The 17,683-nt window shown below is 37.9% G+C and overlaps 1 protein-coding gene across 1 annotated transcript in view; it reads left to right on the top strand.

The window, feature by feature from the left end:
- Window positions 1–17,683, top strand: part of KNTC1 (kinetochore associated 1) — a 66,212-nt gene that overhangs the window by 22,920 nt on the left and 25,609 nt on the right. The window contains exons 20-39 of the mRNA XM_060121113.1: window positions 601–712; window positions 1,798–1,945; window positions 2,130–2,182; window positions 2,276–2,377; window positions 3,848–3,964; window positions 4,057–4,200; window positions 4,638–4,736; window positions 5,357–5,460; window positions 5,612–5,711; window positions 6,159–6,293; window positions 6,825–6,944; window positions 8,557–8,629; window positions 9,241–9,308; window positions 11,909–12,189; window positions 13,406–13,578; window positions 14,024–14,121; window positions 14,689–14,827; window positions 15,302–15,358; window positions 15,864–16,027; window positions 17,441–17,545. Coding sequence (XP_059977096.1) covers window positions 601–712; window positions 1,798–1,945; window positions 2,130–2,182; window positions 2,276–2,377; window positions 3,848–3,964; window positions 4,057–4,200; window positions 4,638–4,736; window positions 5,357–5,460; window positions 5,612–5,711; window positions 6,159–6,293; window positions 6,825–6,944; window positions 8,557–8,629; window positions 9,241–9,308; window positions 11,909–12,189; window positions 13,406–13,578; window positions 14,024–14,121; window positions 14,689–14,827; window positions 15,302–15,358; window positions 15,864–16,027; window positions 17,441–17,545 — 2,392 coding nt within the window. The remainder of the gene's footprint in view (window positions 1–600; window positions 713–1,797; window positions 1,946–2,129; window positions 2,183–2,275; window positions 2,378–3,847; window positions 3,965–4,056; window positions 4,201–4,637; window positions 4,737–5,356; window positions 5,461–5,611; window positions 5,712–6,158; window positions 6,294–6,824; window positions 6,945–8,556; window positions 8,630–9,240; window positions 9,309–11,908; window positions 12,190–13,405; window positions 13,579–14,023; window positions 14,122–14,688; window positions 14,828–15,301; window positions 15,359–15,863; window positions 16,028–17,440; window positions 17,546–17,683) is intronic.

Genomic DNA, 17,683 nt, shown 5'->3' on the forward strand with positions numbered 1-17,683 from the left:
TTGAGAGTCCACCTGCTGATGCAGGGGACATGGGTTCGTGCCCCAGTCCGGGAAGATCCCACATGCCGCGGAGCGGCTGGGCCCGCGAGCCATGGCCGCTGAGCCTGCGTGTCCGGAGCCTGTGCTCCGCAACGGGAGAGGCCACAACAGTGAGAGGCCCGCGTACCGCAAAAAAAAAAAAAAAAAAAAAAAAATTATAGTAAATCCATGCCATGGAATAATATGTAGTCCTTAAAAAGAATAATATCTATATGTGCTCGTTGGTACAAGCTGCCAAGATAATATAAAATGAATTTTTTTAAGTACAAATAGTATACATAAAAAATTCTCATTCATTTTAAAGTTAAAAATGGTTGCTTGTATATGTAATGATTATCTCAGGAAGGACCTACAAGGAGAGCTATAACTTCTGGGGAAGATACAGGAGTTCTATAGGTCTGGGATAAGAAGGAAACTTTTCACTGTATAATCTTTTGATTCTTTTTTTAACTCTGAGGGGAAAAAAACCTAATTAAAATGCATAATGATATCTACTTGTAACATATAACCTTAATATATATTTTTTGACTACTAACTTATTTCCTCTCTTTGACTTTGCAGGGGTAGTTCTTGGATTGAATTTCTGAATAATGAAGATGACCTTAAGGATATTTTTTTACAGCTAAGAGAAGGAAACCTTGTTTGTGCACAGTACCTTTGGCTGAGACATCGGGTAATTTGTTTTGCATTTTTTTCTTAATGGCTTTATAGCTCCTGTGAGAGGTGATTGAATCAGTGTTGGAAACTAATAGGGTGGCAGGAGTGACTGGGCAATGGTGTGTTTTCAGACAGTTTGATAAAATATGACCTGTCCCAGAGAAAACTATCCTCTGATGATGTTAACTTAGAAGAAATATTATACATAAAATATAAACTTATGTTATCTCATCATTCAGAGTCTAGTTAGCTCCTAAACTTAGGTCAAGAGGTAACATTTTATTAAGTGGTTTATTGATGGGCTTTCTTAGGTAGGAATGGTGGAGAGGGTAGTCCTGTTGCAGCTCAGATTGTGGAAAAGGATTGCCATTATAATTGCTGCTCCGGATCTCCTTAATGTTGATATAGAACATTAGGTCCAAAGCTCAGTATCTGGGTGTGATGCTATTAAAGACACATGCTTGTTAGGGTTTGTACTATCACCTCCAGTTAAGTTTTCCTTAGAATGCCATCTCTGCCTGTTCCTCTGCCTCTAATTTATTAGCTAGTACTCACTGCCATGAGGTTTCACGGAATTTGTGGCTACCAACTTGAATCATTTGCACAGAGTAAATCACCTTTAAGGGTCGTTACATCAGTAAAATTTTTTTTTAATAAATTTATTTTATTTTTATTTATTTATTATTTTTGGCTATGTTGGGTCTTCGTCACTGCGCACAGGCTTTCTCTAGTTGCGGCGAGCCGGGGCTACTCTTCGTCGCGGTGCACGGGCTTCTCTTGTTGCAGAGCACGGGCTCTGGAGCGCACGGGCTTCAGTAGATGTGGTGCGTAGGCTCAGTAGTTGTGGTTCGTGGGCTCTAGAGTGCAGGCTCAGTAGTTGTGGCACACGGGCTTAGTTGCTCCAAGGCACGTGGGATCTTCCCGGACCAGGGCTCGAACCCCTGTCTCCTGCATTGGCAGGCGGATTCTTAACCACTGCACCACCAGGGAAACACAGTAAAATATTTCTTGAAATGACTTTCTAATAGGTCTTTACCTCTTGGGAGGCTATCGGTTTAAATTTGTTGGATAAATCTTAGTTTCTCACTCTGTACGATTTAGGCAAACTTTGAAAGCAGATTTGATGTGAAAATGCTTGAGAACTTGCTCAACTCAGTTTCTACACCAGTCTCTTTGCAAAAGCTTTGTCCATGGCTTAAAAATGATGTGATCCCATTTGTGAGAAGGACTGTACCTGAAGGACAGGTAAGTTGCCTTCAGTGTTTTCACTCTTGATGATTCTATTTTTTACATTATATCGTTGAAGATTAAGTCGTGCTAACACCAGTTAGTTCATTTTAGTGTCTCTTGAAAGACTACGATGGAGGTTTTAAATTATTTCAGTGATTATTTATTCATATCAATACATTTTATGATATATCTATTTCAGAAAGTTCTTGCAAAATGGTTGGAACAAGCAGCCAGGAACCTTGAACTAACTGATAAGGTAATACCAGTATAATTAGCACTGAAAAGGCATTTCCAGTACTCCCCGTGGCATAAAACATTATTTTTAATGGTCTCTAATATTTTTTTAAAGGCAAACTGGCCAGAAAATGGGCTTCAACTGGCAGAGGTATTTTTTACAGCAGAAAAACCAGATGAGTTAGGATTGGCGTCCTCTTGGCATTGGAGTTCCTTGGTATGATATGAAAAACAAATGTTTAGTAATAAAACATTTAATTTATATTGAAGGGTTTGTCTATGTGTATTTAGACACATATTCACTTCTTAAATATTCTTTTTGTATGTTCTTCTGTTGTGTACTTTTAAAATCCACAAAAAGGAAAATTAGGTTTTTTTCTTCCTTACGTTTCTGTTACAACTTGAACCTGTCTTAATGCACTGTTTTTCTCTATTGAGCCAACCAAAAGGGAAACAATATATAAACATACTCCTAAGTAGTCTAATTGGGATTTTATGCATTAGTAACATTTCACAGTCCTTTAAAAGGGCAAAACTTAATAACATATTAAAATTAGTTTTCAAAGGCTGTATCAATCAGGTTTACTTCTTTTATTTAAAGTAGTAAACTACTTCTAGTTTTGATTGCATTTCTTTGGCATTCCAATAGTCATAATGGCTTAAGTACCAAAGAATTTTTTAAAAGATCAAATTGAAAAAAATCTGGGACTTTCTGACTGACTGAATAAAATAGCAATGCTAGAAAGAGAACTAAGATCAGGAATATTGATGTTACATATGACATTAATTTGAGGTTAATGAACTGAATTTATTATTTGGCTTCTAAATTTCTTAAGTTCATTTATTTTTCCCTTCATATTTCTAAAACCAGAAAGCATTCATTATATTGGAAAAAAATGCATTCTTATATTTTGAAAAAGTTTGTTGGGGTACCATAATTTAGTTTATAAACTAACATGTTGAGACATCTCAGTATAACCTCAACTCTGAAGTTTAAAGTACTTAAGGACTGGAAGGTATGACCTTTTGTAACATCATACATACATTATGAAATTACATTTATTCCTTAAGTTTCTGGAGCCCAAAAATAAATAATAAATTTCCTCCTACTTTCTGATATAGCAGATTCTTGTTATTAATTATACTTACTGATTATGTGCTGCTAAGAATAAGATGGGAATTTTTTCTGTAAGTTTCAAGCAGTATATTGATGTTATATAATCAATACATGTTATAATGTAGAATGTATATTGATCATTTTATATGTTTTTCCACAGAAGAGCTTTTCCTCTTGCTATAAAACACTACTTTGTCTTTTCCCTAATTGCCTTTTATCAATTGAAAATTCTGTTCCTTGTATATAACTTTAGGAAATGTCATCACTTTGTATCTGGTCATGATCTATATGGATGGAACACTGAGGATTATCTAAATGATGTTTGTGTACCTAAGTATATTGGGGTTCTGAAAAAATATTACACTAATATTAATAGTTTTTTCTATTTTTTTAAGAAAGAAAATTTCTTTTAGATTTCTATTGGATTCTGATCTGTTAATTTGTACTAGTTAATTTTGCTTAAACGTCTACAAAACTTAAAGGCATAAGTTGCAGTTTCCTCTTATTTGTATTTCCCTCTCACACTTTTATTTCATATCCTTAACAACTTCAACACTTTCGTTTTATAAGGATCATCAAAACACGGAGGAAGTTTGTCAGTTAAGGACTTTGGTAAATAACCTACGAGAGTTAATCACACTGCATAGGAAATACAACTGCAAATTGGCCCTCTCTGATTTTGAGAAGGTAGAAGTCTAGATTTATCAGAATGATTACTATTTTATCATAGCCAGCACAGCTAGAGTTTGCATTTATGCCATCTTTATTTCAACATCCAGGAGGATACAACCACCATTGTATTCCGAATGTTTGATAAAGTACTGGCCCCCGAGCTTATCCCTTCCGTCTTCGAGAAGTTTATAAGAGTTTACGTGAGGGAACATGACTTACAGGAGGAGGAACTTCTCCTTCTGTACATAGAGGTAACTTCTTCTTTAGCTCTAGTCTTTTTTTCTGGATCTGTGCAGTGCATCATTGTATTAAATGTTTAACTCTTTACGGAATGTCATGCTTTACCATCAGGATTGACGCAGCATATTGTATTGGTTAAGAATGTGGGTTAACTCTGCTACTAACTGACTGGTCGCCTTGAGCACAGTGAGATAATGTTAGGACTTTCTCCAAATGGTTGTTGTGAAATAATAGGAGCGTGAACAAAGTTTTCTGTACCATGTAAATAAAACTGAAGGCCAAGGTTTTGGCAATTTTGCACTTGTTGACCATTGTTCAGCATTCATGGCTAAGTAGAAGTTTTTGGTTTTTTACGCATCCATAAAAGCTATTTATCTATGTTTATATATGTGTGTGGGGATGTTTTAGTGAGAGTTTTAAACTTAAAAAAATGTTTATCCCATTTTAGGATTTATTGAAGAGATGTAGCTCAAAGTTCACCTCACTCTTTGATACAGCATGGGAAGCAAAAGCTATAGCAGTAATAGGATGTTTATCTGACACAGATGTAAGTAAATAGTGATCATATAGATTTTCCTTTTGAGCAGTGCATCCTTTCTTAAAACTTTTCGTCTGGTCACAAAAGCAATATATATTTGTTAGGGAGAATTTTTGTAATAGGAAAAAGAATAAAAAGAAAATAAAAACCACTCAATCCTTTTTTCTTATGAAAATAAAAAGTCTTCTCATTCCCACCCCCAGAAAAACCCACATGGACAGTTGGATGCATATATTTTCAGGCATTTCTATGGTCTTACAAACATAGAGACATTTTAAAATATGTTTATCATATGCCTTTATTTTGACTTCACACTGTTATTAGTCACCATTGTAAAATGTGAATAAAACCATGGAGAATATTTTTAAACACAGAGTCTATAGAAAGTTAATAGAGCTATATGATTTAACTTTCAGCAGAGAAAATACTCTTCTGAATTTTTCTAAATAATAACATTGCCCTTTATGTGTGAATATTGGAAGACATATGCTTTTGCAGTCAGAAGATGAAATATTCTCAAGCTTCTATCCAATAGATGCAAGATCCCTGCTGTAGATCAGGCTGTGTCATTAATTTGCATGAAAAGTAAATCCGAGGGCTCTTCACTGTCAGCGTGTGTGTCTTTATAGCTCATATTTGATGCTGTGCTCAAGATAATGTATGCAGCAGTGGTCCCCTGGAGTGCAGCTGTGGAGCAGCTGGTGAAACAGCACTTGGAGATGGACCATCCCAAGTAAGATTACAGTGTCCCAAACAGCTTTTTTGCTGTTGGATAGACTTCATGTTTGAGTTGAAATTCATATATGTTTTTCTATCCTTTACTGTGTCCCTTAGTATTTCATAAAAAAAAGACAGTCTGTTAATATCAATAAATTTACTTTTAGAGTCAAGTTATTACAGGAAAGTTACAAACTAATGGAGATGAAGAAACTTTTACGAGGCTATGGAATAAGGGAGGTGAATCTCTTAAGCAAGGAAATAATGGTAAGTACAATAATTGAATCTTTTAACGCCTTTGCTCCACTTCCAGAGCAACACGGGAAATTTAACCAGATTTTATATTCTTTAAGATTAATAGAGCTAGGTTCTTCACCGCTTCCGTTTTGTTAGATAGAATGTTAAGAGAGTGTTTGATTGGTTGTTAGAGTAGTAAAGACAACAGACAGTAAATTAAGAAGCTGAAGGAATATATTATACCATCATGTTGTACGCCTTAAATATATGTAATTTTTATTTGTCAATTAAACCTCAGTAAAGCTAAGGGGAAAAAAAGAAGGGTGAAAGGACTGTCATTAAATTCAGAATGCAAATCATGTTTTAATTTTTCATACAGTTTAGAGTTTGCTGCATTGTTTTAATTATATGAACAAATGATTTCTGGGCTCTCTGTGAGATTTCGTAACAAAGAAATGTGTATTGTCTCTATTTCAGAGGGTGGTAAGACACATTCTCAAACAAGATGTCCCATCTTCTTTAGAAGATGCTTTAAAGGTGGCCGAAGCATATATGTTGCCTAAAGACGAAATCTACAGTCTAAGGATTATTGACCTGATTGATAGAGAAAAGGTGTGAAAGTTTTATATCGTACTTTTATATGGTTGGTTTGTTTTGAGTTTTTAAAGATTTAACTATCAAATTATCCAAACAGACAAGCACAAAATAAAGTTATACCAACATTAGACGTTAGATTGGCCTATATGTATAGTTTTGTTTTAAGTATTTTGTGAATACCTAATGAGCTTTCATAGTCTTTGGTAGTTAACAAAACTCAGACTCATGTTTTACATATGTGTAGGACCCTTTGTTTCCAGAATAGGAGGTGGGTTTTCTTTTTGTGTTTTTAAGTGTCTTTATTTTTATATAATTCTAAAACTACAGGCGTACCTAAGAATTACAAAATACAAAGGGTAGTATTTTAATTTACTTTTTCTGTTTGCTGTCATCCAAAACAGAATTTTCAGATTTTTAAACCATGGAACCATAATGTCTTTTTCAAAATGATGTCTTTTCATCTTTAAATAGAAAAGTAAGAGGTAAAGCCAAATCATCCTTTGCAGGTAGCAGCTGTTTTTTCTTCCTTTCAAACTCTGTTTACAGGGTGAAGACTGTATCCTTCTGTTGAGGTCTTTGCCTCCTGCTGAAGCTCAGAAAACTGCAGGAAGAGTAATCATATGGGCACGACTGGCATTACAGGAAGAACCAGATAATTCTAATGAGGTGAGATTTTCACTAAATAAAATGCAGATAAATGCAATTTTTATGGATATTTATCAACAGGATAGAAAAGACAGAATTACAAATATGAGTATTTGCTCTTCTCACTGCTAGAATGGCCTAATTTTTTTTTATTTTTTTTATTTTTCTGTACATGGGCCTCTCACTGTTGTGGCCTCTCCCGTTGCGGAGCACAGGCTCTGGACGGGCAGGCTCAGCGGCCATGGCTCACTGGCCCAGCCGCTCCGCGGCATGTGGGATCTTCCCAAACCGGGGCACGAACCCGTGTCCCCTGCATCTGCAGGCGGACTCTCAACCACTGCACCACCAGGGAAGCCCATAGAATGGCCTAATATTAAAATTCCCATTTACTATATAGAAAATTTATCATATAGAAAAACAAACAAATACAGCTGCTTTGGAGCAGTGGCTTTGAGCCCACACTGAATAATCTAGGATCTGCAGATCAAAAGGATTAACTGAAGTATCTGTTATACATAAAGAATTTTCCGTAATGCCTTAAAGTATATACAGTGTTTTGCATTGTATGGGACATAGTCATTACTCTCGAGTAATGTCAGCCACAGAACCAAAGTAAATCTAATCTGAGAACAGAACGTTGAAACTTAGAAACGGTTTCCAGAGAGCCAATTCACGGTAGAGAGATAAGGGACCGAAAACCTAGTTTATCCAGGGTAGTTGAGTTTTTTAAACCTTTGAAGATACTTACCTCCCAGCCTCTCTCAGTGGTGCACTTCAATCATTTTTTACCTTTAGGGAAATGATTTTTTTTTAACACCTAAAATTTATTATCCTCTTATTGTCCACTAGGCATTAGGTTAAATACTTCACATAGATTGTCCATTTCTTCCTCACAATAAAACTGTGAACAAAATTGTGAAGGAGACCCTATTGTTAGCTCCTTTTGATTGAGTTTAGAAACTAAAATTTTAAAATTAGTGGCTTTCCCAAGGGTATTTGGAAAGTGGCAGAGTCTCATTTCAAACTGTCTGTGTTCTCAACCACCAGCTTCAACTGCAGCCCGTAGTCAAAATGTTTGAGTACTTTGTACGGACCCGGCCCTTGCTAAGCATTTTACACATACCATGTCTTTCAATTAAAGCTTTTCCCTCTTTGGTTTTTCTTATCTTTAAAAAAAAAAAAAAGATTTTTTTTTTTTTTTTAGTCTTAAGGATGATTCTTTCTTAGACTTCTGATTTCTATACTAAACAAGTTCAGTTCTCTTTAACTTTTCCAGAGATCCTTTCCAGATTTTTTCTCAAATAATAAGTAAAAGCTGTTAAAAAAAACAAAACCCAAATGCCTGTTAATTATGGTGTATCTGAAAGGTGATTTGGGAGATTTGCATATTCTATAGTATTTCTAAATCATATATCCAAGAGTCCGTATGGGTATTTTTCATGTTTAGATTATATATTATTCAATTATGATCATTCTTTGGCTGCCCAACTCCCTGTAACACAGACCTCTCAACTCTTAAGCCATATCTATTGTTTATTCTGATTCTGTGCTTTTTATTTATTTGTCTATATATGCACTACATATACAATGGCAAATACAAGAAAGGGACTTCATTTTGCATTTTTCTTTTTAGGACAAGGCCTGGAGACTGTCTGTAGCGAAGACATCAGTAGACATTCTTAAATTACTGTGTGACATTCAGAAAGGTAGTTTCCATCTCTGTTCGCTCCTCTTGGTTTAGTTCTAAAGCTGATCCTTTTCAGAAGAGGACATCAGTGACATCTCCCATCCTGACCCACAGTTTTCCTGCCTCTGATTGTCTTTTTTGATCTCGCACACTTTACTTCATGAAAAGGCTTTCTTGCCTTATTCTTTTGATTAGTAGTGTAAGAGCAGAAGCATGTAAGATCAACTCATCATTTGTGCCTATGCTTCAGTGACTGTTTAATGCTGGACTAGATTTCTTTGGTGCCTTGCACTTTTTACTCACATTGCTCACTTACCACTTGGTTATGATTGGGAAAAAACCCATTTAACCTTGAATTTAAAACAATTAACAAAGTAATTCTCTTGGGGAAAAAAAAATCTGGAATTTATTTCACAAAAATTGCCATTTGTTTTGTAACCAACAAACTTCTCTTTTCTACCTTCAGAAAGAATAATTAGATTTCTTTTTGTACTTAAATTGTCTTCTATCAGAATCTGAAAAGAACTACTGAAGACTTGGGAAAAACAAAGCGAATTAAAATTTTAGCTTTTAAAAATTCTGATATCAGAATTTGGATGTATGCTATAACTTTTAAAAATTTAATTACAGACAATCTGCAGAAGAAGGATGAATGGGAAGAAACCTTGAAACAATTTAAAACTGTTGCTAGCTTACAGGTAAAGATGTTAAGCCATGTTGAACATTATTACTTGACTCATCAGTGCATTTGACATAGATCAGTTCCTCCTTCTTAAAACCTTCTGCACTAGCCTTCAGAGACTTCAGATATACTGGTTTTTCCTCTTTCTGTCTCTCTTTTTTAAAGCAGCTTTAATGTAATAAAATTCACATACCATACATTTCATCTATTTGAAGTGTATAATTCAATGGTTTTGGGTGTATTGCATTATTGATTGTTTAAATCGTGGTAAAGTACATACAATGTAGAATTTGCCATTTTAACCATTTTTCTATTTACAATTCAGTGGTATTGACTCCATTCACAGTGCAGTACAACCATCACCATCACCAGTATCTACTTTTCATCCCTTCAGGCAGAAACTTGGCACCTGTTAAGCAATAACTCCCCATTCCTCTCTCCCCGCAGCCACTCGTAACCTCTAAATCTACTTTTTATCTCTATGAATTTTCCTATTTCATATAAAGTGGAATCATAAAAACATTTGTCCTTTTGTGTCTAGCTTTTTTTACTTAGTATAATGTTCATCCATGTTGTAGGATGTATAGCACTTCCTTCCTGTCTCTGGCTGAATAATATTCCACTGTATGGCTCTACCACATTTTTGTTTATTTATCTCTTGATGGACACTTGGGTTGTTTCCACTTTGGGGCTACTGTGAATAATGCTGCATTGAACATGGATGTACAAATATCTGTTAACTTCCTGCTTTCAATTCCTTTGGGTATATACCCAGGAGAGGAATTGCTGAGTCATATGGTAATTCTATGTTTAACTTTTTAAGGAACTGTTCTCTGTTTTTTAATTGTATTCTAGTTTATGCCTTTTTAAAAAACCATTTTGGTTTACGGTATCTTTATAGATTATTTATTTAACTCTGGTGGCCCGGAATGATGGCTAACAGTAGCTGTCATTTACTCAGTACTTACTATGTACTAGACATGGGGCTTTGCATGTGTTATTTGTCACAGTAGATCCCTCACAGGGAGGGTACTGTTATAATTCTCCTTTACAGATGAGGAAACTGAGGCACCACAGTGTCTCAAAATATTGCAAAAGACAGCAAATTGTCTATAGAAACTGGCCCAGAAGATTACTGTCTACTTCTTAATGTCTTAATTTTTTTTTCTATATAGTTTCATTCTAGGCAGTTCACTTTTTCTTGAAAATTAATTGCTGTTAACTTTGAACTGATTGTCTTCAGATTTGAAATTTGAAATTAATTATTTTATTTTGGCTCTAGGGCCTTCCTAACGTGAAAAGATTTTATAAATAGAAGGGCTGTCAGGGCTAACTGATAAGTTTCATCAAATAGGATATTGGGTAGATGTGAGGATCTCTTTGTGAAAACTTGAAATTAACACACCGGCAGATTTAACTCGCAACTGTATTATCTCAAAGTGTGTAAAGAAGAAATAATTTATCACAGTTTATTGTACTGCTGTTTCTCAAAGTATGGCCCATGGACTCCCAAGGGTCTCTTGAGACCCTTTCAGGGAGTCCATGAGATTAAAACTCTATTTATAGCAAAAATAAGAAATTGTTCTTTCCATCCATATTCTCGCATGAGAGTATACTGGGTTTTCAGAGGCTTCATGATGTGGTAACATCATCGCTCTAAAGGCTGATGGTATGTGCACTTTTATATGCTCTTGTATTTTAAACTTTTCTGTTTAATTTCTGATATGGTAAATATTGATAGATATCTCCTTAAAAAGTTTTTTGGTGTCCTCTATAATTTTTAAGAGTGTAAAGAGGTGCTGCACCCCAAAAGTTTGCGATCTTCTGTGTTAAACAATAGATGTCTTCGTGTGAAGCACCCAGGAGTCAGCATAAGTTAACTTCTCCGCGGTCTTCTTAAATTTGAAAATTACAGGTACTTTAAAGCAATGGTTTAGATCTAAGCAAAGTCATGTTTAGTTATGGTGCTACCATTTATGGAACAATCCTTGTGCCAGGTCTAGTGGGAGAGGCCAGGGATGCTGCTAAACATCCTCCTGTGCAAAGGCAGCCCCTGCGGCACAGAATCATCTGGCAGATTGAGAAACCCTGTTCTGAAGTGTGGCGTCAAAGAAGAAGGTCTCACTCACTCCCACTACCTCTTGGTGTCCTTCCCTGGGCTTCAGCAGGATCCTTTTATTGGGTTGGAAAAATTAATTCTAGGTCTGGTGTTAGCAGCTAACCAGAAGTTATTACAGAAAAGAGCAAAACTAGCTTCTTCAAGCCACCAGGGTAGAATCGCACAAACCTAATACTTAATCCCTCCCTCCTTCTGTTCAGGGTTAGGGTTAGGGTTAGGGTTAGGGTTAGGGTTAGGATTAGGGCAGAATTACCACAACAGAATTACCAGACCCAAAGACGTCAGCAGTGCCAAAGTTGAGAAAGCCCTGGGTTAAGTGATATTTTCCCCTTTTCCAACCTTTATATAATAAGTTACTTTTGAAATATAGAGTCTTAAATTCTTGATTTACAAGGGAGAGAGAGAGAGGTAAAATAGAGTTTCGAGACACTCCAATGGTTTTCAACCGCAGATGAACTGGACAGACGTGGAGCTTTGTCTTGCTTGCCTTGCTATAGGAGAACTTCGAGGTCTTTCTTTCATTTGAAGATTACAGCAGTAGTTCCCTGGTAGCAGAGCTCCGGGAACAGCACATTAAAGCTCAGCAAGTCGCACAGGCTAAACACAAACCCTGGAGGCCAGCAGAGCCTGCGGCTGCCGAGGAGGACAGGCTGAGCGCCGAGTCCAAGCTGCACCGACAGGTGCTGGCCCTGCAGGTGTCCCAGCAAGAGCTGGAGGCCAAGATGATCTTGAGGGCCTTGAACGACTGGAACGTGGAAGGGGCACTGAGAAAATGCAGGTGAGTTCCGGGTCCCCAAATCACGCAGCTCATCAGAAAGGAACCCTGGTTTCATTTACCTCTTTTTTTTTTTTTGCTGTACGTGGGCCTCTCACTGCTGTGGCCTGTCCTGTTGCGGAGCACAGGCTCCGGACATGCAGGCTCAGCAGCCATGGCTCACGGGCCCAGCCGCTCCGCGGCATGTGGGATCTTCCCGGACCGGGACACGAACCTGTGTCCCCTGCATTGGCAAGCAGACTCTCAACCACTGTGCCACCAGGGAAGCCCTTCATTTACTTCTTCGGTGACGAGGATAGGGATGGTGACCCTTTCACTTCCACAGACGTGATTCTTGGTTTCTCGCCCTGAGAGCCTGTTTTGGATGCCTGGGTCAGAAAGTGGTGGCGTAGGGACTTGTGGTTAAGAATCTGCCTGCCAACGTAGGGGACACAGGTTCAAGCCCTGGTCTGGGAGGATCCCACATGCCATGGAGTGACTAAGCCCGTGCGCCACGACTACTGAGCCTGTGCTCTAGAGCCCACGTGCCACGACTACTGAAGCCTGCGCACCTAGAGCCCGTGCTTGACAACAAGAGAAGCCACCGTGATGAGAAGCTCGTGCACCGCAACAAAGAGGAGCCCCCACACGCTGCAACTAGAGAAAGCCCGCACGCAGCAACGAAGACCCAACACAGCCAAAAATAAATAAATAAAATAAATAAATTTATTTAAAGAAAGAAAGTGATGGCATACAAGAGGTGTGACTAACCGTGTGTAGTTAGGTAACCAAACCATTGAGTTTAGGTCACCTTGCAGTGCAATAGTTAGTGGTATCCCAAGCAAGTTAAAAAACGAAGCACACTGAAAACATTTAAAGGCATTGTAAATGTTGTTAGTGGTTATATATATATATATATATATATATATATATATATACTTTTTTTTTTTTTTTTTTTTTTGCGGTACGCGGGCCTCTCACAATTGTGGCCTCTCCTGTTGCGGAGCACAGGCTCCGGACGCGCAGGCTCAGCGGCCATGGCTCACCGGCCCAGCCACTCCGTGGCATGTGGGATCTTCCCGAACCGGGGTACGAACCCGTGTCCCCTGCATCGACAGGTGGACTCTCAACTACTGCGCCACCAGGGAAGCTCCAGTGGTTATATATTAATCCAAGAAAGGCAAATCCATCTGCTTTCCATATGAGTGCTCTAACTTCTGACACTTCCTTTCTTCCAAAGAGACTTGTTTAAGTATCACTGCAACACCAACACTGGAAAATTGCTGTTCCTGACGTGTCAGAAGCTTTGTCAGATGTTGGCTAATGGCTTTCCAATGGCAATCCCTGAGGGACTAAATCTTCCTTCTGAGATACATGATCTAGCATGCCAGGCTGCCACCATCTGCAGTCCAGGTGACAAGATTTATAATCTACGTGGTTTTATATTCTCTGCTTCATTTCGTACTTGTCTAATGCTGTCTCCTTACAGTTGGACACTGAGGTAGAGAAGCGATCATTATCCTTCTTTCACAAAGGGGACACTTATAATTGAATCTCTATGGGGGTTACTATTTTAAAGTATTTCCAAAATTAACAATGTCATTTCTGACTATTGACAATATTCGCTTTCAGAAGATTGTGAAATTCCTTGCCTCCCCATATCTGATCTTACTTTCAAGTCAAGCTTAAAAAGAATGTTGACCTGTATTATTTAGGGTAGTCAAAGCTATGTGGAAACCTTTCTCTCTGCTTTGTGGCCTACCTTAGAATTTTGAATGGTAATTATTTAAAGGTTGTTTATGTTGTTCTAAACACATGAAATACTAGTTTAATGATTTTTTTCTCCATTTTCTTTCAGATTTTTTGCTAGATGCCTTAGAACTCTGTAAATATACTTTAATGGCAGTAGAGCTTTCCAGACAGTGCCAAATGGATGACTGCGGAATTCTCATGAAAGTAAATTGCTTTGAATTTCTTTTCCTTAAACAAAACCCCTACCCAATCCATTACACACCACTTTTAAATCACTTGCATAGTTTATAAAAATACTGAATGTACCTCTCATATTTTCTTACTCTAGACCAGAGAACTACTTAAGGGCATGAGACCACTTCTCTTTTCTAGTAATATTTATTGGCTTTAATTTGCAGTATCTTTTGAAACATTGGGCCTCAAACAAGGCATCTCTGGACATTGTCCAGAGTAACAGTTTGGTTTTTTTTTTTTGTTTTTTGGCCATGTGGCTTGCAGGATCTTCCCCTGCCAGGGATCAAACCTGGCCCCCGCAGTGAAAGTGCCAAGTCCTAACCAGTGGACCACCGGGGAGTTCCCTGAGTAACAATTTAACTTAAAGCAGCATTATTTTAAGCCATAGACCAGAAGAAACAGACTACATGGTTGTATTTGACCATCAACATTGTGTTTGGCTCTGATAGATCTGATTCTGGATTCTGCTTGGTGAAGAAGGAATCTGTGTCCTGGAGTGTCCTTATCTGTGTCTTTTCTGTATGACTTGATATTTAGACTTCCTTTGGAACTCATAAAGATCCATATGAGGAGTGGTCTTACTGTGACTTCTTCAGTGAAGATGGGATAGTTCTCGAGTCCCAGATGGTGCTCCCTGCCATCTATGAATTGATTTCATCACTTGTGCCTCTGGCTGGTAAATCTCATTTGTGTCATCTTTTTTCTGTGTACTTCTGCTTCATGCAAGTTTAAATGGTAGAGGTTTGGAACTGAAACTACACATAGTAACGTGGATGAATCTTGTAGGCATAATGCTGAACAAATGAAGTGAGGAACAAAAGAATATGTATTGTATGATTTCATTTATGTAAAGTACAAGGACGGACTATAAGGAGGCCATGCTATTGGAAGTCAAGGTAGTGTTTACCCTTGGAGGGTAGACTGGAAGTGGGCAAGGGGACGGTTTCTGGATGCTAGTAGTGTTCTGCGTCTTGGTCTGGATGTACACTTATCTATACATCCAGACCTGTAAAGGTTTTGTTTTTTTTTAAGTAACAGGTTGCTTTAGAACATTATTTGATACGAGCACAATATTAAAGTATCTCTGGGACTATGTGCTCTAAAAGAGAGTTATTTTACTTATTGTTATTGAATTTATTCTCTTTTGTAGAAAGCAAGAGATATCCCTTCGATTCTACAAGTTTACCATACTGCTCCATCAGTGAAGGTATTTGACATCAGAAACGTATAACCATTGAATTACGATTTTGTAAATAGGCCAACATAGAAATTCCTTGAAATCCTGAATATGAATCTGATGTAATGTCCTTAATATAGTTTCTTAATTATTACTGTTACATTGTTACTCTTCCAAACTGTCAGGAAAATGGGTCATTTGGCTTATAGTGTTAACTTTTATGAATCTGTTCATAAATTTGGTCTTCCAAGTAGAGAAATGGTTTTCTTCAGCTAATGATTTAAGCATCTCAAAATAGGCAAGTTACAATCAAAGTACCTCAGTATCCACGTACCTAGCTATTTTCTGGTTTAGATCAAGCCTCATGTTAACTCTTTTATTTACTAACTTTGAGAATAAATTCTATGACCATTACCTGCATTGAAGAAGTAGACCGTCCCTGAAAACAATTTCCAAATATGGTATTTCTTTGTTTAAAAAAAATCTAAATATTAAAATACTTGTACTCGAGTAAAATACTTTTATCATTTCACAGGAGACAGCCTTATGTTACGTATTATCAATTCCATCTCTGCCTTGCTTCAGAACCTTCAGGAATCTAGCCAATGGGAGCTGGCCCTAAAATTTGTAGTTGGTTCATTTGGTACCTGTCTTCAGCACTCTGTGTCAAACTTCATGAATGCCAGTTTGAGTGACAAGGTACAGTTTCGAGAACAACTACTTTCACTTTGCGCAAATACAGATACAAAAGCACTGCCAGGGCTTCCCTGGTGATGCAGTGGTTGAGAGTCCGCCTGCCGATGCAGGAGACACGGGTTCGTGCCCTGGTCTGGGAAGATCCCACATGCCGCAGAGCGGCTGGGCCTGTGAGCCATGACCGCTGAGCCTGCGCGTCCGGAGCCTGTGCTCCGCAACGGAAGAGGCCACAGCAGTGAGAGGCCCGCGTACCGCAAAAAAAAAAAGCACTGCCAAACAAAGGAATTTGGAACCCACATTTTCCTATTTGGCTTTGTTGTAAGGAAATTGGTAATTTGTCAGATTTAGGAAACGTCTGTTGAACATCTACAAAGTCAGGTATAGTTCAAGGTGCTTGCACACATTTTCTTTTTTTAAAAAAATTATTTTTTTATTTTATTTTATTTTATTGTATTTCTTTATTTTTGGCTGCGTTGGGTCTTCGTTGCTGTGTGTGGGCTTTCTCTGGTTGCGGTGACAGGGGGCTACTCTTTGTTGCGGTGCGTGGGCTTCTCATTGTGGTGGCTTCTCTTGTTGTGGAACATAGGCTCTGGGTGTGCGGTCTTCAGTAGTTGTGGCACGCGGGCTCAGTAGTTGTGGCACGCGAGCTCTAGAGTGCAGGCTCAGTAGTTGTGGTGCACGGGCTTAGTTGCTCCGTGGCATGTGGGATCTTTCCGGACCAGGGCTCGAACCTGTGTCCCCTGCATTGGCAGGCGGATTCTTAACCACTGTGCCACCAGGGAAGCCCTTGCACACATTTTCATACCTAATCTTTACGACAAACCTGAGAGACTCCACTTTGCAAAGGAAGAAACTCAGATTCAGGGAGGTAAAGTAAATAATCTGAGGCTTTTGGTTGCAGTGTTAAGTCCTCTTACTCCAAGCCCAGTGACCACATTGGTTCAATCTGCTATCGATCTGCTATTTGTTTTACTGTGGCCCAAATTATAATTATTACCCGACGGCGTCATTAAAAAGATTCTAGAAGACAAACTATCTGTTGATAACTTGCTGATGAAGCTGGTCTTGTATTCATTACTACTACTCTACTCATATTTACTAAATGCCAATATTTTTAAAAATCAGCTTTATTGAAGTATAGCTTTCAAAATTAAAATGCACGTATTTTAAGTATATCAACCAATGTATTCACCTTGTCACCAACACCATAATCAAGGTACAGGGTATTTTATAAGGTTCCTTTTTGCCCTTTCCCAGTCAATTCCCCTGCAAGCCCCAGCTTTCTGTCATTATAGATTAAATGACAATACTTTTTGCATATAATGATGAATTTTCAAAGTTCCTTAATATTTAAGAAAAGTTTTCAAAACTATGCACAGACGTGGACCTGAGAATTCTTTTGTTCTTTTCTAAAAGTTGTGTGGAGAGGCCACATTAGTTAAATCCAAGCATGTTGTTATGGAATTGAAAGAGAAAGCCATTATGTTTATCAGGGGAAACGCCGCAACACTTTTGTACAAAGTGAGTATTAGTTTGTGGTAAGCTCTTCTCTCTCTCTCTCTCCCTCTCTCTCTCTCTCTCTCTCTCTCCCCTCTCTTCTGCTTCTGATTTTTCAGTAAGGATAAGAGTGAGGAGGGGGAGGGGATGTTGGGGACTTGA

This window comes from Lagenorhynchus albirostris, chromosome 14 (genome assembly GCF_949774975.1).
Source record: "Lagenorhynchus albirostris chromosome 14, mLagAlb1.1, whole genome shotgun sequence".
Lineage (NCBI taxonomy): Eukaryota > Metazoa > Chordata > Mammalia > Artiodactyla > Delphinidae > Lagenorhynchus > Lagenorhynchus albirostris.